General features: G+C 34.5%; 1 protein-coding gene across 1 annotated transcript in view; it reads left to right on the top strand.

Moving 5' to 3' along the window:
- The first annotated feature begins 5,061 nt into the window (after window positions 1-5,061).
- The window catches only part of LOC117928345 (vacuolar protein sorting-associated protein 60.1-like), an 18,417-nt gene continuing 1,502 nt past the window's right edge, over window positions 5,062-21,976 (top strand). Inside the window, exons 1-3 of the mRNA XM_034848241.1 lie at window positions 5,062-5,227; window positions 16,514-16,665; window positions 21,867-21,959. Coding sequence (XP_034704132.1) covers window positions 5,159-5,227; window positions 16,514-16,665; window positions 21,867-21,959 — 314 coding nt within the window. The 5' untranslated portion in view covers window positions 5,062-5,158. The remainder of the gene's footprint in view (window positions 5,228-16,513; window positions 16,666-21,866; window positions 21,960-21,976) is intronic.

Raw genomic sequence — 21,976 nt, 5'->3', positions numbered from 1 at the left:
TAAGTGGTGCCTAAAGGGCCGAGTGTATCTTAATGGACCTAGTGTTTCTAAGTGGGTCTGAGGTAGTACCTAATGGGCCATGTGAATCTAAATGGACCTAGGGTGCCTAAGTCTAAATTAGGACTACCAAGAGTCACGATGGGGTTAGATAAATCCCTCAACCAAAGTCCTAAAGGTGACTTAAAAAAATATAGGTTACACGAGTAGTAATGGGCCACCAAGGAACTATTGTAAAGTATCGAATAAATACCTAATGGGGCATGTGCTATGAAGACAAAATGGAGGGTATGCAATATATCATAGAATATGCATATCCTATGAACATAATATTCTAAGGTATCATATCCAATGGGATATGTTATGTTATATTATGTTAATATTTAATTCGTGAAATAAAAAAATAATTTGGGATATATATTGTTTTCGATGTTTAAAATATAAATTATATCACATTCCAATATTTTCTATTTAAAAATTTGAATTCTCTCTTATATTTAACAATATTCATAATTAAAATATTTAAACTTTGTAAATAAAATTTTTTATATCATGTTATTAAATATATAAAAGTAATTTATATATTATATATCAATATTAGTTTCTAATTTTTTTTTCTTTTTAACCATAAATTTAATTTATAAAAAAAAATTATTTTTCAAAATGAGTATATAAAAAAATGATAAAAAAAAAGGGAGAAGTGGGTTAAAATATATAACAAAAACCTCAAATTTTATAAATTAGTTTTATCTCCATTTATTTAAAAATATTATAAAACACATGTACTTTTTTATAAGTTAGATAATTATTTCCTAAAATGACCATTTTAGATATTTAATTATAAAGAATTGATCTCTCTTTTAGTTTTGCTTTTTTTTTTTCAATGATGAGACCGAGATATTTTTTTTCTTAAGCAACAATAAAATAAGAATTTTAAAAATTAAAAATATAATTAAAACTAAAATACTTAAAAATTAAATATAATGAAAAAAAAGCTTAATTTTGTTTCTTTAAAAAAATTGACTCCTATTCTATTTCTCTTCCTCAATGTTTATATTTTTCATGGTTTTAAAAACTAGACCGAATTGGCTGGTCTAACTGCTGGCCGGTCACGGTTTTAATCAAGTTTTGTAAATTGGGTCAAAAAGTAGTTGGACCAGAATTGGATTGATTGAACCGACAATCCAATTGGCAAACCGTCCGGTTCAACCAAACTTTTTTTTTTCCCCTTGCAACCCTTCCTGCGTGGCTACCTTAGCTGCTACCTCCCATTGTCGTCGGCACCGAGCTGCTGTCACCGACCATTGGTTGACCAGACTTCGCTCTCCCGCTAACAAACCTCCCACCACCCCCTCCCTCTCAATCCTTCTTTCTTTCCTGCCCTTTAATGCCCCACCTCCCTTTTTGGCTACCTCTTTCCTTTCTTCCTTTCTAGATTTTTTTTTATTTATTTTTTACCTCATCTCATTATTATTTATTTTCTTTTATATTTATTATTTTTTACTTTATGATTTTTAAAACTTATGATTTTAATTTAAATTAATGAAAACATTACAATTTTAAACAAAATTATGATTTTAAAATAAGTTTTTGATTTAAAAATAAATTTTAAAATTTAAAATTTAAAATTAAAATTATTATTTTAATTTAAATTTCTAATTTGAAACTAATTTTTTGATTTTCAAATAAAATTTTAATTTTAAAATAATATATAAATTATTATTTTTATTTTTATAATTATTTTTAATTTTAATAATTTATAAATTATATATTTATAACATTATCAATTCAATTGCATTCGACCACCAATCTGACCAGTGAACTGTAAATCAGTAGCTTTTTCAATTCAATAACTCGTCCGATTCTAAAAACATTGATATTCTTAATTAGCATACTTTGCAATCCTTGAAAGTAAATATTTTATTTTTATATTTTTTGCTTTTAAGTTTTTTAAAGTTCTTATTTTATTGTTGGTGTCAATTAACAAAAATTTCATTCAATTCTATTAAAAAAAAATGAAGAGATTTATATAAAGTAAAATATAAAATCATTATTAATTAGAAGATTAAAAATAATTTAATTTATCACTTGAGAATCTTATAAAAAATTTTCACAATGATTTGTACCTCATATTATATGATAAAAATTTATAATATTTTTATTTGTAAGATACTTTTATTAACTTAAAATGATAAATTATTTTTTTGATAATTTTATTTAATATTATCAAGTAAAGGATCATTTTAATAAATAATTATTTGATTTATGAAAAAGTGCATGTATTTTAAAATATTTTAATATTGATGAAGATAAAACTAATTTATAAAATTTGGAAGTCTTTTTTCTATATATTTTCAACCCGTTTTTCCCAAAAGTAAATTTATAATATAAGATTAACATATCCTATGTAAAAGACAAAAAAAAGAGGGTAAATAATATATTTCACAATTTATCCTATCTCATGATTGAACATATGATAGAATAAGTGATAAAATAATATAGAATAAAATATAATATCTAGTTTCTTATCCTATAATTTTTTGGGCTACTAAGTTGCTATTGTTATAATAATTTTTGACTTATGTGACGTTGCACAATTTCTCTTTCAAACAAAAATTGTTTTGTTATTCGATAAAATGTTAGAAATATAATTTCCATTTATCAGCTCCTCCTATGGAATAAAATATATTTAAAGTTTTTTGTTAATAAAAAAGTACAACATAAGCAATGTTTTAAATTATTTTTATCTTATTAGACTCATTACTTCGGTATTATTAAAACATTTAAAATAAAAAATTTTAAAAATTATTTTTTTACTTGCAAAACCTCACATGTGGAGGAAATGTATGAATGAGTAAGGGCCTATTTGAAATTTATTTTTAAGAACAATTTTTTGTATTTTGGAACAAAACAATTGGAAAACACATTTGACAATAAGAAACTATTTTCTGTTTTCTATTATTAGAAAATAAAAAATATGATATTTTCATAAAACATCATTTTATTGTTTTTTGGGAGCTGTTTTAAAAAATAATTATACAAACATATATAATGATTAAAAATAAAATTACAGACATAAAAATTATTTTTATAACATATTTAAAAATATGTTAAAAACATTTTAAGTTCTCAAATAGACTTTTGTTCTACAAAATATCAAGAATAGTTTTAAAAAATTATTTTTAAAAACTATTTTTCATAAACTTCCTCAAAATATAATTCATTCCTTGCTTATCCTGCAATCGTGAGACAAAGGTTAGTTGGGGTGGTTAAATACACTTGAACCTTTTACATTTTTAACACTTTGTTCTTACCTTCTAAATCTAATACTTTGTCCCTAAAGAACAACACTTTTGTCCATGGTTTTAAAAATTGTACCGGACCAGTTGTCCGACCATTGGCCGATCACGGTTTCGATCCGGTCCGGTCAGTTGGGCCAGAAAATGGTCAAATCGGAATTGGACTAGTTAAATCAACGGTCCGACGGTGAACCGGATGAACCGGACTGTTTCATCCGAACCGTCCGGTTCAATTTTTATATTTTTTATTTCCTCCATTGTCGTTGTTTCCCTCCGGCGAGACCCCACCCCCCTTGCAAAGCCACCCCGTTGGAAAAGCTCTTCTTCTCCGTCGAAACCCTCCCGGCAACCCCATTGGAACCCTCCCTGTCCCCGCGCCGGAAAAGCCCTGCCAACAGGACCCCCACCACCCTTGCAAAGCCAGGTCGCGACCCCGCTGGAACACCACCACCCCTTGCTTGCGTGCGCGTCGGAAAAGTTCTTCTTGCTCGTAGGAACCCCCCGCGCTGGAAACCACCCCCTCCCCTATGCTGGTACCCCTTGCTCTGGAAAAGCCGAAAATCTTTCCCTTTGCTCGTCGGAAATCCCCCACTCGGCACTAGAAGTGCCCGTCAGAAGCTCCCCACCCTGCACTGGAAGTGGAAACCCACCCCCAAAACCCCACTACCCGCTCCTCTCCTCTCTTCTTCGGTTCTTCCATATTTTTTTTTCAATTATTTTTTACCTTATCTCATTACTATTTATTTCCTTTTATATTTATTATTTTTTTATTTTATGATATTTAAAACTTATGCTTTTAATTTAAATTAATGAAAATATTACAATTTTAAATAAATTCTTGATTTTAAAATGAGTTTTTTTTTATTTTAAAATGAATTTTAAAGTTTTAAAATTTAAATTTAAATTATGTTTTTAATTTAAATTTATAATTTGAAACTAATTTTCTAATTTTCAAATAAAATTTTAATTTTTAAATAATTTATAAATTATATATTTATGACATCACTGGTTTGACCGGTCTGACCAGTGAACCATGAACCGATAATTTTTTCGATTCAATAACTGGTAGGTGAATAACTAGCTTCTTAAATAAAAAATAAAGCTAAAATACTTTTAAAAAAAATTATATTATTTTATGGAAAAACACATATGGTTGGAATTCAAAGTTTTAATATTTTATAATTACATGCAAAAATCATAAATAGTTATATTAATATTATTTTAAGATAAAAATTCAAAAGAAATATTTAGTTAAAAGGGATGAAATAATCCTCAAATTGAAAATCTAATCATTCCCATGTTCTGAAAAAATAACCAATTTTTGACATAAATACCTTTTTTTATTTCAAGTATTTATATGTAGGTTTTAAAAGAAAGTGTTATTTTTACAAGAAAATGATGATGATATTTTTGTCCAAATGATGTAAAAAAAGGTGAAAGGTTAAATTTCAAAAATTGGGTTTTGAAAGACCCTTTTAATCAAATAACCCAATTCAAAAATAGGTATTATTATATTTTAAAGATGTTAAAAAAAATTCTATTTCAAGATCGTTAATTCAAAGTTAATTTTATTCAAATTTGAATTATTATTTGATAAATGACGCTAAATATTACGCTAAATTCAAATTCAAATTTTGAATATAAGGGAAAAAAAAAGGGGGGGAAAACTTCGAATGCAATTTTTTCTTAAAATATTATTTGGTCAAAGATTCCGAACCAAAGCCGAGTAAAATCCCATCATTTTCTTTACAAATTGTGGAAGTGAGGGAAGTGAGAGAGGGTGAGAGGGTTTTTTTTTTATAGTGTAGGGTGATTGGATTGAAGTTTTGGGGAAATAGAATTCCGAAGCAGCAAAGAGGAAAATGAAGAGAGTCTTTGGGGTCAAGAAAGACAAAGAACCTCCTCCTTCTGTTCAAGACGCCACCGATAGGGTCAATCCCTCTCCACCTTTCACTCCATTTTCTCCCTTTGGATGCCGGGAAAACGTTACAGATTTTTTTTTTCATCACTAGATTTTCTTTTTTCCTTTCCCGTTTCTCGGCAGCCAAACGGAGGCTTCTTCAATTCAATTGTTTGTGTTGTTTGATGGTTCATGTTTGCCTTGATTTTAAATTAGGGCTTACCGTTGCATATTGAAGTAGTGCTTCTAATGCATGATTTTTTCATTTTTAGGCTTTGTATGATTCGGATGGGATCCGAATCTGACCTTACCTCCGCTTAGAATTAAAAATAGAATAAAATTGTATATGAAACTGAGATCGCCAGCTCCATATACTGTGCTCGTTGCTGCAGGAAAGTGTGGAAAAAAGTATATGGAAGACAAATGCGTGAGCACAGAAATTAGAGATTCTGGAAATTACAAGAATAATAGAGATCTTCCAAGATCAATAGGAAGTTGCAAATCAATGGCTAAACTTGTGACTTTGAAAACTGATTTGATGCCTAAATTTAGCCAGTTGAAAGTTGAATCTGTGTTGAAAACTATGATATTCTAAATGTTGCTTTACCTATATTTCCTAAGTCAGGTCAGGGTGAGGTTTTGGGAAGAATCATGGCTTCTTTCAAGTACTGTGTCTAATCTCCTTTTACTTATTCTAAAATATCCAATAAAAAATTTAGTACTTATTGAATACATACATTAAATTTGTATGAAATAATGTTGAAATGGCTCCGAATGGACTGGATGTGAATGATGGAATAGGATGTTCTGATGTATAGTTTTCCTTCTGAAACTGAACATTTTTCTCCACACACAGTGAATAATTTATTCTTTGTTTTTTTCCCTATTCTTTCCCAAAGAAGAATTTATCTTATCTGAATGGGGTGAAACATTTTGGTTGAAATTGATTTTTTCAAGGCAAAATTTGTAGCTTTTTGTAAGATAGCAATTTGGTGATTATGATTGGAAAAACTAGAAAAATAGTTGCAAACAACATGAAACTAGAATTTTTATGTGTGGGCAATCTTTCCCTTGAAATCCTTAAGAAACTTGTTAACTACTTAAAAAGCTTGTTAACTGCAAAACTAAAGGACAATAAAAGGCACTTTGAGTGTTAGCCAAAAAAAATAAGCCTTCTGGTCAGGAATGTTGACATGGTGCTGGCAAAGAATTTTTGATTGATTTAGCTTGGCTAAAGGAGGAAGAAATGAATCGCATGGGACTTGGTCTTTGTCTTGTTCCCCAACAAAGCAACTTTGAGAGTGATTTGCTTTTTATAGTGTTTGTCAAGTTTTATAACAATAGGTGATGTGATGTGATGTGATGTGTTCTTCCTTTTGAAGTTATAGTAATTACTCTTAGGTGTTCTTTTACATCTTGGCAACTGGGAGATAAGGCAACGCTTGCAACAAGTGTTAGGCTAATAATATTAAATGTTATGTAAAGTCTTGTGTGAAGGTAAAAGTAAAAAAAAAATGAAGGCACTTCTTTTTGTCCAACTTGGAGAGATTTTATTGCCAGTTGGGGAGCTTAACGAAGTTTTGGAAGTTGGGGATGACAATGGGGCTAATATTTCGGAGACCTACTCTGTCCTATCCCTCCCATGGTAGAGTGAATTTGGAATAGACATGAATGGGTTAAAGACTGATTTGAGAACCGAATTGGGTTCACACATGAGTTTAGGTATTTTTCTGCACAAATTGCATATATAAGACTAAGTAAGTTAAAAATACTTCAATTTATTATTATTTTTTCATTTTCCCTTTCTTGACACATTAAATAAAAACTAAATTTACTTATAAAAATAACATATAAAATTTATAAAATATTTATTTATTTGTAAATTATATTTATTTTTTATATGATTATAATTTTTAAAAGAATAAAAATTAAACAAGTGGGTGGATAGGGGAAATTCCCTTACTTGCTTTGATCCACCTTGCCTTGTTTAAAACTTTTTTGAGACGAGAATAGGAAGAGGTTTTAATAATCGGGACAAGGTTGGGATATGGGTGACTTGCCTTGAGAACCTACACTATTAACATTCCTAGGAAGACATGCAATGGATGGAACAAAGACCTTATGAATTATCAAAGCATTTTAATGCTGAAGAAAAGTTTTTTAGAAGAGGCAAATCCTTTTGGTACCTAATTTCCTTCTAAAAGGATGTTGAGAGGGCTTGAACTCCCTTTTAGTAAACCTTATTGCCTCTAGATAGGCCTCTAGGTAGGTGTTTTATGTAAAGGGAAATTGTGAACACAAAGGTTGATTGCCCTACCACAAATCTTCCCAGAAATGAATTTTGGTCCCATCATTTACTATAAAGCAAATGTATGTAGAAAAAATGTGGAGAATAAGTGCAATGGCTTTTAAAGGGTAATGGTGTGATCATCTGACTATATTATTGGCGTCCCATCGATTAGGACATGTCCTATGATATTTAAGATAACTTGATGCTAAAGTGCAAAACTTTCCTTAGGATACCTTCAAAGCCACTTTCCTAATAAAGCTTGATTCCTCATAGCAATTTTCCCAAACCTTGACCCACTAAACTCTTTAGGCTTACACACTAGATCCTAACTAACCAAATGTACCCTCCCCAAAACCCAACCATAAAGATTCTTTTTGCATCTTTTCAATCCTTGAAGCTATTGATGCTAGAATCTTGGAAAGGGATAAGAAATAGCTTAGGATGTGTATCAAACAAGACTGGATTAGGGTAATTCTACTTCCTAGAGACTCTACCAATCATTGGATCCCAAAAGAGATTAATTTCGGATTCTCCCTTAAAGGAAGACCCAAATACGTTAAAGGTCAATTAGAGACTGCACAATCAAAGCATTGAAGCAATCCTAGTAGTTTGCTCTTGACTAATGTTGATTCTAGAAAGAGTGCTCTTATTTAGATTGATCCTTAGCCTTGAAAGTCGCCTAAAAACCAACAAAATTTGCTTAAGATAATGTAGCTCTTCCAAGGAATGTTTGGAAAAAAGATAGTGTCATTAACAAATTGTAAATAAGACACTTTAGTCCTATTTCTACCTACTAGAAACCCCTAAATAAACCTCTCTCCTTTGCTCTCACCATCAACAATTTGGGATTCTACTTAAAACATCAACCACAATGGTGAAAAGAAAAGGGGAAAGAGGATCTCCTTTTCTTAAGCTTCCATGCACCTTAATCCAACCTTGGCATTTCCATTTACTAGGATTGCAAAGTTGTTATAGACAAACATCTCCTCATTTAGGGCTTTCATCTTGAACTAAACCCTTTTCTTTCAAGTACGTGGTCCAAAAAACCCCCAATTAACATGATCATAGGCCTTTTCAAAATTGATTTTAAAGACTACCCTTTCCTCTCTTGATCTTCTTTGCTCATCCACCAACTTATTAGCAATCAAAACAAATCCAAAATCTGCCTCCCCTCAATGAAAGCACCTTGAGACATGAAAAATGGTATCTTGGAGGACTTATACACAACCGCCTTGAAAGTAACTTAGCTATGCTCTTGTATAAACTGGTAACCAAATTGATTGGTCTAAAATTTGGGATTCTGTTGGTTTAACTCTTTTTTAGCACTGGAACAATGAAGGTCACATTAATACTTTGATTAATTATTCCATTATTGTGAAACTCTAAGAACGCCCTTAAAGATCGTTCTTAATCGTCTCCCAACACTCCTTATATAACGCAATGGTGAAGCCATCTAGGCGGGGGCCTTTACTTGTTTAAATGCAACATAACATTGTGAATCTCCTCTTTTGAAAAAGGTGACCAGCCAATCAACATTCTTTGTTGAAATGGGAGACCAATCCAAGCCTATTATCCTCCATGAACCACTTAAAGGCTTGGAGAATAACTTCCCAAAGTGACATTTGATCTCCTTTGAAATGCTTTCAATGTTATCCAAAACTACGTTATCTTCAAACACCAAGGACTTGATGAACTTCCAATTTTGCCTACCATTGGTCACACTTTGAAAAAATTTAGAATTACAATCCCCTTATTTTATGTATTTCACCTTTTTTTTTTTTGCCTCTAGAACACATCTTCCTTTAACAATGCCTCTTCCATTTCCCTTTTCCTTAAGGCCCTTCTTACTGCAAGTTCAGGAGTTAGAATCCCTTCCTGTTCCTTCGCATCCAAACAACAATGTCCGTGAGAATATTTTTCTTTTTCTCCTTTAAGTCTCCAAAAGACACCCTATTCCACTCTTTCGATTTTGACTTCACAAACTGTAACTTTTTCATGAATTAGTGACCTTCCCCTTCTTCAAACTGACACTCATTCCACCAACCATTGAAATTTTCCTTGAAATTTGAGTGAAGCAACCACATGTTTTCAAATCTAAAAGGCGTTGGCCCTAGTTAAAAGGATTGATGTATATAACAATTGGACAATAATTTGATGTCAATCTGAGGAGTGCTTTTTGGATGCTTTTGAGGCAATCCTTGCTTCCACTCGCTTGAAAACAAAAATCTATCCAACCTCTTGCAAATAGGGTTTTCTTGCAAATTTGACCAAGTGAAAGAAGCATTTTTTAGAGGACCAATTAGCCCACTTTCCCTTATCAAATCATCAAAATCCCTCATGCTTAGGGTTAACCTAGAACCTCCCAACTTTTATGAAATTCTTCTTATAAGATTAAAATCCCCACAAACACTCCATTTCAGAAAAGTTATACAAAAAGATCTTGAAGCTTTACCCAAAAGTCCTTTCTAATATGGGAAGTACTAGGACCATGAACCAAAGTGAGCTAGAAAAATCCTTCTTTCTCTGATTCCAACTTGATTGTTACTGAGAAATTGGGACAACCTTTAAGCATTTAAACTTCAAAGGATTGCTACCCTCCCAAAGCCCCATTAGTTGGGAGAACAACCCACTCTTTGTTTCTGACCTTCCACACACTACCTACAAACCTCCTATCGCATGACTTCCTCTTTATTTCCTGCAACAGAACAACATTTGGATTTCATGGCAAAGAAAATCCTTCACTACCCTTTTCTTTCTAGAACCAAGACCTTTAGTATTCCAACTGATGATTTCATAATTACAAAAAAACCTAGTAAACACTAAAGAAACTAGAATCTAAAGAGGCCTAAAGACAACATAAGAGGTTTTGTTCTTTCTTCTAGAATAGATCTTTTTCCACAGAACGGGCATTGCTATTGTCCTAGAGAATGCCTATCTCACTGTATTTGACAATCTTGATTGAATTGAAGCCATTTTGAAGGAGAGATGCCTTCAATATGGAAATCTTCCAACTAAGCGGAACATGATTCTAAGGGTAAACAATTCCCTGGGGAAAAGAGCTTACTAGGGTTGTTTTGAGGTAACTTGAGAAAAGAGACACCCTCTAACTCATGGCTAGGCTTAGCTACTAGGGATCCACACCTTTAGGAAAATGACAACCAACATTTAAGCTAGAAGAAGGAGTTGTTTTTTTTTGATAAGTAAGCCAGAATTGTATTAAACTAGAGGCAAAAAGCCACACTGCATACAGGGGTATACAATGTAGCTAAGGTCTTACAAGCAAAAAAGAAAGCCAAAAGAGCCTCACCACCCCTCAAGTGAAGCTAACCACTCCAAAAGCCTATAAGGAGAGAGACTCCTCTCCAATATATAATCTAGCCCAGCTCCATAAATTACAAACAAAAAAATTCTTGAGTTTCTGAATATCTAACACCCTCCCCCCCCCCCGCCCCCCCCCCCCCCCCTCTCTCCCCTTAAAGGTTAATCTATTCCTTTCCTTCCAAACCGTCCAAAAAATACACAACGGGATGGATTTCCATATCTTTTTCATTTTCTTCCCCACAAAAGGGCCCTTCCAGTAAGTTACGACCTCCTTTACAGTTTTTGGAAGGACCCACTGAACACCTAATAACCTAAGGACGATATTCTACAGACTTTGACCACTATACAGTGTATAAAATATGATTTACAGTTTCTTTTTCACACTCACGCAAAAAACAACAATTAGGGAGCTGCCACCCTCTTTTTTGGAGCCTGTCAAGAGTAAGCACCTTCTCCCACGTAGCCTCCTAAGCAAAGAATGCAACTTTGGTTGGAACTCCATACACCCAAATACAACTTGTCGGAAAAGCGGTGTCATTGGGGTTGGCCAACAAGCTGACGCTTCTTAACCCTAAACTATCCATTTCTTTCTCCCTTCCAAAAAACTGAGTCTTCTTCCAAAGAAGGCCTATGATTCCTCAAAACATGGAGCAAGTCCCTTACCATGTCCAACTCCCAATCATTAAAATCCCTAAAAAATCTTAGGTCCAACCTTCTTGTCCAAAATTCTGGTCCCACATCTCCTCCATCGTAGCATTCCTACGAACAACCATGGTAAAGAGATGAGGGAAGTTTGGGATAGCGCTGCACCATGCACCATACATCAATCCGGAATCTGATTTTGGTGCCCTTCCCAGCTATGAGCACCATATTATCCCAACACCAATCAGTTTCCTTCAAGATCTCCTTCCAAACCCCTACTCCGAACGCCCCATTAGCCTTCTTTGTCCTCCAACCAAGACCCTTTTGCCCATATTTCGCCATGATCACTTATTCCAAAGTTTGTCTTTATCATAAGCAAACCTCCATATCCATTTACCAAGCAAGGCTTTGTTCAAAAGGGCTAGCTTCCTAAGTCTAATCCATCCTTACCTTATCCGCACAAACCACCTCCCAATTAACTAGATAGCTTTCCTCTCCAAGTTTCCCCCTCCCCAAAGAAAGCTAAAGGAGGAGTTGTTGAGCCTTGAAGGACCGACTGACGAAGAAAAGGGACAACAAATAGATCTTAAAGGAAGGATCGAAGAAGGCACATAATAACTAGGTGAACAAGGAGAAGTGGCAGTGGTTAAGGAGAAGCAAACAAATTGATAGTCCCATCTAAAGACTGGTCCTTAACAGTGGAGAGAGAATTAGAAGTCTACACTTAGGCTTGACACCCATCGTGGAGAACACCGCCTTTGCCTTTATCCCCTCTTGAACTTCCCTTAATAAAAACGATTTAAGGTTCAAAACTCCTTCAGCCTCAGTCACATCTAGTTCTTTGATGATTTTGTTGTACCCAAACAGGTGATGTCTGGAACCTCCTTTCCCAAGGATATCTCACTCTTTAACATGAACTATCTCTCTTGATGAAAAAAATCTTTGTTCCCTTCTGCACACCCAACCATTGAAAGTAGTTTGTCATCATAGGAAGGTAGAGGCAAACTTCACTTGCATTCAAGCCAAACTCTTGCCTGGGCTTGGGAAGAGTCGCATTGGCTTGACTATGGAAGGCTGGGCATCAATGCACAAAGAGTGAAGACTATGGGTCTTTGGGGTATATCCTTTGACCCGTCAACCCCTGGTAGTAACATGTCCAAATTGCAACAAGAGCCCTTATTTGTAGGGCCTTCCAAGCGGTCTTGCCTCTTTGAAGAAAAGGAAAGGGGCCCAAAGCCTTTTCCATAATGCGGGCCTCCTCTAGAAATGACCTTGCTTGCATTAGGTGGATTAGGCTTGCTTTCACTTTACTTATTTCTGTTATCTGGTTGGACTTTGGAGAAGCTTGGGCTTTCTTTCACAATTGGGCTTGACTTCCCCCAGTCTAAACATCCTTCCCCCTTAAATCCACAAACTGCTTTATGGTTACATTTGAATTTGAAATGATGTTTGAAACAAGAGAAAGTGGATGACAATCGTTTTCCATCCTCTCCCTAGCTCTGCCATGTGTCCCCAAAACCTACAAAGGGCCTTTTTGCATGCCACCACCCATCGCAACCAACTTGCCTTTGCAACAAGTTGACTCAAGCCTCCCTTGCAGACCTCCTTCCTCTTCGATAACTGAAATTGACACCATGAAAATCCACTCTCCATCTTTGATCTCCAATAATGAAGTTAGCATGACATTTAGATTCTTCTCCACTCCCAATATAGCTTTTGATAAATCTACCAGCTTTAAAGTGTGTCTATCTATATCTGTATTCCCCATGCCTTCATCACTTGTTTGAAATGGATCTTTGACCATAAATGGAAAGGTAGATCCCTTAGTTCAATCCATCCCCATTTGAACTTCCCGTAGATTTTGGCGTTTTCTCTTGGTGACTATCTTCTCAAGATAATACTAAGACCACCCCTCATAGTAATCCTCCCTTGCTCATGAAGCCAAATGGCCCTTTAAGAGGAATCCACAAAGAACAACCCTTTGAAGGACAAAAACAGGGTTATTGACACCATACCCTTGCATACCAATCTTTTGGCGATCCCTCTACCTACTTCCTCCCAATCTTGTATCCCAACCTTGCTTTCACAAATGACTCTCTAGCCCACTTTCCCATTAGAATTGTAACACCTTTCCTAGTACCCCCTAGGACAACAACACTCACGAAGGACTGCTTACCCCTACTAGAAACCTCCAACAAAACCTTCTCATCAAACTTGGGCTCATCATGTCTTCCTCTAGAATTATCATCGACTTGGTTTTTTGATTTGTAACAAATTTCGACACCTTCATGAATCTACCTCTATTATTGAAACAAATCTCTAGGAGATGGGTCCTAGTTTTTCCTTTGAACTTCCATTGAAATTCATATGCCTTTCCAACTCTGATGCCTACTTCAACTATTCCAAAAACAAAACCATTTCTTCTCTTTCAAAACCCAAAGAAACAGTAAAGCCTCCACTTCTCTTTGTAATGGAAAACCACCTCCCCCCATGAGAACCTTCAAACCTCACCTCAAAAATCTTCTTTTCCATCACTGCTAACTCCATCATCCTTTGATTGAATCTCATTTTTTGAAAACTGGCATAGGCAAAGTTGCGGCTAACTGCTTTCCATTGTACATGGAAAACTATTTGTAGATAGACTTGGATAATTTGTGTCCTATTTATGATGACAAGCCATGAACACAATAGATGTTCTCACAAAAAATTTCCTTTGCAAATAGAATTCATCAAGCCAAAATTTTGTTCTTTTATCATTGCCAACCGTAAAACTTGTTCTGGCCCTAAAGGGTTCCTAACCTCCTCTTATTGCCTTCCACAAGTCGACACCATAACCCTCTCTCTCATCAAGAGAGCACCAACCTTTACGTTCTTCCCCAAACTTTCCCACTATAACCCGTGTCTAGAGGAAGTCCCTTTCCAAAGCAAATTTCCAACACCATTTTCCAAGCAAGGCTTTATTAAGAGAGGACAAGACCCTAATACCAAGCCCTCCCAATTTCTTGTCTTTGTAGACGTAAGACCACTTAACTAAGTGAGGTCTTCTCTTGAGGCTCCTCCCTCCCACAAGAAGTTCCTATGCATTTTTTCCAATCTAAAAGCCACCATTTTAGGAATGACAAGAAGAGACAAAATAGATGGGCACTTTGTCCAATTGTAGTAGCACTTTGTCAAAGATTGTTTTGCTTAACCAATCTTGAATGGGTTTCTTCTAGAGATATATAAAAAATGATGGGAATCTCCTTTAAGGGCTTTGGAAGCCTTTCCAAACGGGAAGATTCTTTGGCAGGTGGTCTTATTATCCTTGATTGAGTCTATATGGTTGGAGAGGAATGCAAGGATTTTTCTAGGATAGATGGAGATCTATGGATGCCATTTGGGACTTGATTTTCTTTTTGTCTTTCCTTCAGACCTAAGTCACCAAGCCTTTTGCGGATATTCATTTGTTTTCTTTTTTTAATGTTGGATTGGAAAAGTGTTTGCTTTTCAAACTGGTTGAGGAAGAAAGTTATGTTTGGTTGGTCACTACCTCCAATAGGTTCAATAAGCTTAAACTTTGATGAATGTTCCTTGGATAACCCTAGTTATATTGGTATTGGAGACGGGATTAGAGATCACTCTAGTACAGTGTTGAGAACCTTCTCTAAGTAGGCAGGTGTAGAGTTGTCTATTAAAGCAAAGATTTTAGCATTGTTGGAGGGTTTGCTATAGGTGAAAATTTTAGGCCTCTCCACCCTAACTATAAAGGGAAATTCTGCTACTGTTATATCTTAGGTCATTAATAAGGAAAGTGGTTCATGGAAGTTTGACAATTGGATGTACGAAATCATAGATGTTGATGAGTTGGGTTGTTCCCTCGCTTGGGTTCCCCATTTGGCCAATCAAGTTGTAGACCAATTAGCTGAACAAGGAGCTAAGCATGTGGCCTCCTTTCTCGGAAGACTTTCTTCCCCCTTGAGCATGCTGTATTTCTCTTCTTTGTACCTTAGATTTTTTACTTGGAAGGTCAGACTAGTTTTAGTGCAGCTTTACACTTGGTTACTTTATAACCTTTTTGTTCTTCCTTAAAGGATTGCTTGTCCTTCTTGTATTTATCCCTTTTTAGATAAATGAAGGTGTTTGTTTCTGTTCAAAAAGAAAAAGGAAAAGTACACAAATCTGGCTCCTAAAGGGAAAGCAAGATTTTTAACAAGTAAAAGACCAATTGACAAGACAGGTTGTTAAGGCCTAGGAAGAAATAGTCAGTGGTCTATGTATGAATTTAATGGAGGGGCTTCTTTCTTGGCTAAAAGCCCCATCTCTGAGTCACTGGATCTAGAAATTCAGTGAAGGAATCCATTGAGGAAAAAGATGGGAGTGGCCATGTCTCTTAAATGACAAAAGAACAGGAGCGAGTATACCCATTATTAAAAAATTTGATAGCATCATTGCCATCACATTATGCAGTTGAAGAGTTCACCCCCATGCCAATAGGTCCAGATTGCAGAAAGGTGATGCTACATTCTGCCTTATTGATCTCTACAGACTATATTCAATCCCAATTTTCCTCAGCCTTCCTAGACAATATCTGTTAAGTTCCCTAGAAATACTTCAGATCTGGAAAATGAGGTTAAATTAATGTCAAATTTATGTGCTACAAATGTAAGTGCAAGATGAACTTCCTTTTGCTGCAATGATAGTGCAGTTATCCTGTTCTCTATTTAGATTATTAAATTCATCGTACATTAGAAGGCTAGTTGAAATGATAATTGTTTGTACCTTTTGGTTGAGGTAGTTCTTTAATTTTCATTTCCTTACATTTGACAAATTTTGTTGAAATGATTTAATTGGGCACTAAACATATGATGACTATAAGCTTGTAAGATTTATTTATGTTTATTTTCTGTGGTTGGCTGCCTAAAAGATTTTCTATCACTTAAAATTATCGCTAAATGATTTGTTTTCTGCTCTATAGCTCTGTACTAAAATGATGTTTGATTATTATGTTGTGGCCTATATTGCTAGGTTATTTATTTATCTATTTATTTTCCTGAACTGATGCTTAAATTATTTATAACTTTACAGATTAATAAAAGAGGTGAAACAGTGGATGAGAAGATCAAAAAGCTTGATGCTGAACTTAGTAGATATAAGGAACAGATCAAGAAAACACGACCTGGTCCAGCTCAAGAAGCTGTTAAAGCTAGGGCCATGAGGGTTCTCAAGCAAAAACGGATGTATGTGCTTCTTTAGATCTTATTGCCTCTTTATGCAGTTGTATTGAAAAATTTATTGATTTATATATGATAGTGCCTCTTGAAACTGCACCCATGGTGAATGGAATTTTTATTAGCCTTGAACATCAAATTTCATTTAGTTTTGGAATGCTATAAAGACACATTTTCTAGGAAGGACCTAAGCCACCCCAAAAGTAGAAAATACCAAAGACCAAAGTCTTGATGGCCATCCCCATGTATTTGATGATGATATGTTGATTCTTCTTGCTGCTTGCAAAGACCACCAATTCACTAAAGCCCACCATCTTTTCATGATGATAAATTGTTAGAATTTTACCCAAAGTTGCCTCCCAAGCATAGAAACTAACCTTAGATGGTATCTCAACTAAGAATATGTATGGAAGGACAAAAGACAAAGGACAAAGGACAAAGGAACTTCATAACACAAAGACTTGGTAGTGGGACTTGACTGAGAATATGCCTTTCCTGGATGCCTTTTGTGCCAACTTATCAACAGAGTTGACTGACCCGAATGAAGTCCAAATCAACGGGTGCAGAGATTTTTGCATCATCTCCCAACTCCCAATGAAAGAAACTTATGCTATAAATCTTAAATTCCTGCAGGTCATCATATTAGCCCATGTCTCTTAACAATTCACCACCCATGTGTCTTTGTGAATAGCTAAAGCAAAAAGCACCTAAAGCAATCCTTTAACTTCATTTCTCCATGCCATTTGTTTGTCTTAAATTTGTTGTTTGACCATTACAGTTGGAGATGCTAGTTCTTGCTTGAAAATCATTCTAACCTCTACTAATCACCTTCTAGAGGCTACAATTAAACCTACCATTGTGGAGCACCAACCCTTGCCATCTCACCATACTTCCTTGCAATGATTCTCCTCCAAAGGCAAGCACGTTCATAAGAAAATCTCGATTGCTCTTTCCCAAGCAACTCCTTTTTCAACATTGATAACCTTCTAGAGCTACCAAGTGTTTGTTTTTGGGCTATTCATCCACTTAAAAAGGTCACAAATGTTATCATTAACAAAAAGATAATATGTCGCCATGGATGTTACATTTGTAGAAAATCAAACATACTTTAAGACACATACTTTAGGGGGAGAGCAAAATAGCAGAAGATAGGTGGTGGGAGTGTAATCAGCCTTTTTACCTTATAGCCCCATGCGGAGTGCTACTTCTGATTCAATTACAAATACTGGTCCTGATTCCAATTCTAGTACAAGTAAAAATTCTGGTACTTGTCTCTGATTTTCTGGTACTGGTACAAGTACACATTCTGGTACTCCTGGTTCCAATTTTGGTGCAAGTACAAATTATAATCTCAATGAGTCTTGGAGTCATGATTCTCATGGTCAAAATCAATCCATCCAGTCCATTAAACCTATTGAGACCTCAAGTAGAGCAAAGTCTCTAAAGTCTAAGAATGAGAGGCCTGAAACTCTTATCTCCAATGTGTATTCTAGGAGGAAGACTTCTACAATCACCTTACACGTTCCAATCTTTGACATTGTGATAGCTGATGAAAATGGAACTCAAGCTTTTGATACTAATGTTGCTTTGAATTTGCCTATTGCCATTGGGAAAGGATTTAGGATCTACACCCATCATTGTATCTCTCAATCTGTTTTTTTTCAGCATCTTTCACCTCAATTTTAGGCTTTCCTCAGTCAAACATCCTCTCATGAAGTTCTTCTACCATCTGAGAAGTTGTTAGGCTAAATCCATGGGGTAAGGCCATGGATGAGGAAGTGAGAGCCTCAGAAAAAATGAGACTTGTGAGATAGTGGAGCTCCCAAAAGTAAAGAAAACTATGGGGTACAAGTGGATCTTCAACATTAAATACAAAGCCAATAACACCTTGGAGAGATACAAAGCAAGATGGTTGAGGCATAAAGAAACATATGACATTACTTACCAGGAGACTTTTGCTCCAATAGCCAAAATGAACACCATTATAATTCTATTTTCATTGGCAAAAATTTTGATTTGCCCTTACAACAATTTGATGTAAAAAATGCTCTCCTCCATGGAGATCTAGAAGAGGAAGTTTACATGGATATCCCTATGGGATATGAAAAGGAGTCATGGACAAATATGGTATGTAAAATAAAAAAATCACTATATGGTCTCAAGCAATCTCCTTGGACATGATTTCAAAGATTTATGAAAGCTATGGTGAAGAGGTTACTATCAAGGCCAAGGTGATCACACATACTTAGCTAAAGAATTCAAAGTCAAGGATTTGGGCAAGCTTCGATATTTCTTGGAATTAAGGTAGTTAGATCGAAGTAGAAATTATTGATTTCTCAATGGAAGTATATAGAGGATGGTTTACTTAAGGGAGATAGGTATGATTGGGTATAAACCAATCGAGATACCTATTGAAGAAGATCACGGACTACGAGAGAAATCTAAAGGCTAACCAATTGACCAAGGCAACAACCAATGGATGGTGGGAAAGCTAATATACTTTTCACACACAATATTAGACATTGCATATGTTGTGAGTGTTTGTAAGTCAATTTATGCATGCTCTACTTAAATCCCACTTAGAAGTTGTATGTCAGATTTTGAGATATCTAAAGGCAACTCTTGGCAAGGGTGTCTTGTTGAAGAAGGGTAGAGAGTTGAAGTTGGAAGCTACACAAATGCAAACTGGGCTAGATCTAATATGGATAGACGGTTAACTATTAGATGTTGTACTTTTTAAGGAGGTAATCTTATTACTTGGAAAAAGTAAGAAACAATCAATAGTAGTCTGTTTAAGTACAGAAGTAGAATTTAGAGCCATGACACAAGGTAGTTGTGAATTTCTTTGGGTTAAGATCATACTTAGGGATCTCAATATCAAATTTCAAAAACCTATGATACTATATTGTGACAATAGAGTTGCCATCGACATAGCTTACAATTGAGTCCATCATGATTAAACCAAGCATGTGGAGGTTCACAGACATTTTATAAAGGAAAAGTTGATCAAGCGTGTAATATAGCTTCCATAGTTAAGGACTTTATAATTGTACAATATTATGTAGATCCTTAAATTTTGTTAGGATTAATTTGTTTCCTTTTTAGATTTGTTGTTTCCTTGTTTAGATTCTAGAGTCAAGAGTTTTGTTCAATATATAGCCTTGTGACAAGACCTTAGAATAAATGAGAGGAATTATTTTCTTTCATGTTTCTCTCTAACTTCAGCAGCTTCTTTGGAGGAACAAGCAAACTAACCTATGGTTGCTCCATTTTTTTGTCGTAAAACTCTAGAGATTTCATGCCAACAAGTGTTCAAAACTTAGAGAAAAAATAATGCAATATCCAGCTATTCTATATAGTGAGGCAGTTATGTGGTATCCCATTTTTTTCAACTTTGAACATTTTTAAAACATAATACCTGGCCCCATTTTAAGATTCTTTAGTAACTGTTACCACCTGTAATTACCAGCCCATGTAGCTAAGTGGTATCTGTTAGCTCCCATTGGTGTTGAGGATTCAATTCGTTTCACTAGGATGCATGTTGGTGAAATTGCCTTTGAGCTAGGTGAGTGGTTTCTCTTACTAGGAAAAAAATTTCTCTAAGAAAGAACTCCTTTCTCCTCAACCTACCACAAAAGAGGCCCCCTCCACATCTTTTTTTTCTAAAGGCCCACAAATGTGATACATGTGCCTCTAATGAGGATGAATCCCTGAGATTTACTCAAGAAAGGATTAAAAGAATTATTATTATTTTTTAAAAATCCTAAATAAATCTATCAAGGGTATTTAGGTAATTTTATAGTTTCTAGGTGTTATAATTAGTTAGTAATTCATATTTAAATTTTATTTAGAATTCTCCTTAAAAGAAGTTCTAAACTTTTTATTTTCTAAAATAATCTTTTTATCTTGAAGTTTCTATTTTGAGTTTTTAAAGTCTAGAAGTCTTCTATTATTAGAAACTTTATTATAAGAACTTTCTATAAAGTAAGTTTATAACGCTAAAAAGAAAGTTTATGATTTTCTTTTAATTTTTTTAGAAGATTTAATAGTTTTAAGGAAGGAATAAGAATCTTGAGTAGTTACTACATAAGTTAGGTTTACTTTTTCATAGTTTTATTCAAATTTCAGGATTTTCTAAAGCCTATAAATGAGGCTAATTAATATAAAACAGAATTAATGAACTGTTGACAATCAATAATGTTAAACTTTCGTTTGCATATGTTGCAATTCTTAATGGTTAAGCTCTATTGATTTTCTTCTAGGTGAGATTCCTAGGAGGTCTTAATGAGATTTTAAGGTTTTTGTCTCTTCATCCTTAATTTTTCTTTCTCTATATTTATTGTACTTTCTCACTATTATTCCTTGTTCTTCTCTTCAAACCCTAGTTCACTTATTTGATTGAACTCATTTAGGGTTATCTTACATCGGCCACCCGTACTGTCTCTTCAATCTTTATATTGGAAGAAATATCCACTCTTACCATGTTTTAGATATTCAAGCCTTCATGTTTTTCTTGGAACAAAAGCAGTGAGAAGTTAGTGTTTTTCCTTTGATTGGTTGATAAATGATAACAATGATGAGTGATGATGGAACAACAACAACAACAACAACAACAACTAGTGAGAAGATGGTGTTTTTCCTTTGATTGGTTGATAAATGACAACAATGATGAGGATGATGATGGTGATGACGATAATAATAATGTTACTATTATATATTTACTGTTGTTTGCAAAGTAGTGCCATGTTAAGTTTGGAATTAATGTATTCAGTGCCCAGAATTAATGTATTCAGTGCCCAGAGATGTAAAAATAAGTCTTTTTCTGACAAAATGTGCTTAAATCCACAAATTTTATATATTGACCTTAAATTGAACTATTTCATCTTTAGCACCCAAAGCTTCTTGCTTGATGAACTTTGGGAAACACACCCCGTTGCTGATGGTCCCTACCTTTTAGTTAATATGAAATTGAAATATTCGTGAAAATACACTTGCATGTGCTAAAGATGGAGGTTCTGTTGAGGTTTAAGGAATTTTTTGGACTTGTATTCTTCAGACATGCATGTGGATAGCATGTAATTATTTGGATTACCTGATACTTTAAATTATGATTGATGTTATTTTGTTGGAAGAAATTGTATGATTCTTATGTTTCCTCAACTTGTTCTATTAGAAAGATTTTATATGCTTCCTCATACTGTTCTGGATAGGTATGAAGGGCAGCGTGATATGCTTTATAACAGACTTTCAATCTTGATCAAGTTGCATTTGCTGCCGAAGGAATCAAAGATGCTCAACAGACTGTATGTGTTAAGGACCT

The sequence above is a fragment of the Vitis riparia genome, chromosome 13, assembly GCF_004353265.1.
Source record: "Vitis riparia cultivar Riparia Gloire de Montpellier isolate 1030 chromosome 13, EGFV_Vit.rip_1.0, whole genome shotgun sequence".
In the NCBI taxonomy this organism is placed as follows: Eukaryota; Viridiplantae; Streptophyta; class Magnoliopsida; order Vitales; family Vitaceae; genus Vitis; species Vitis riparia.
This window is presented reverse-complemented; position numbering and strand designations above follow the sequence as displayed.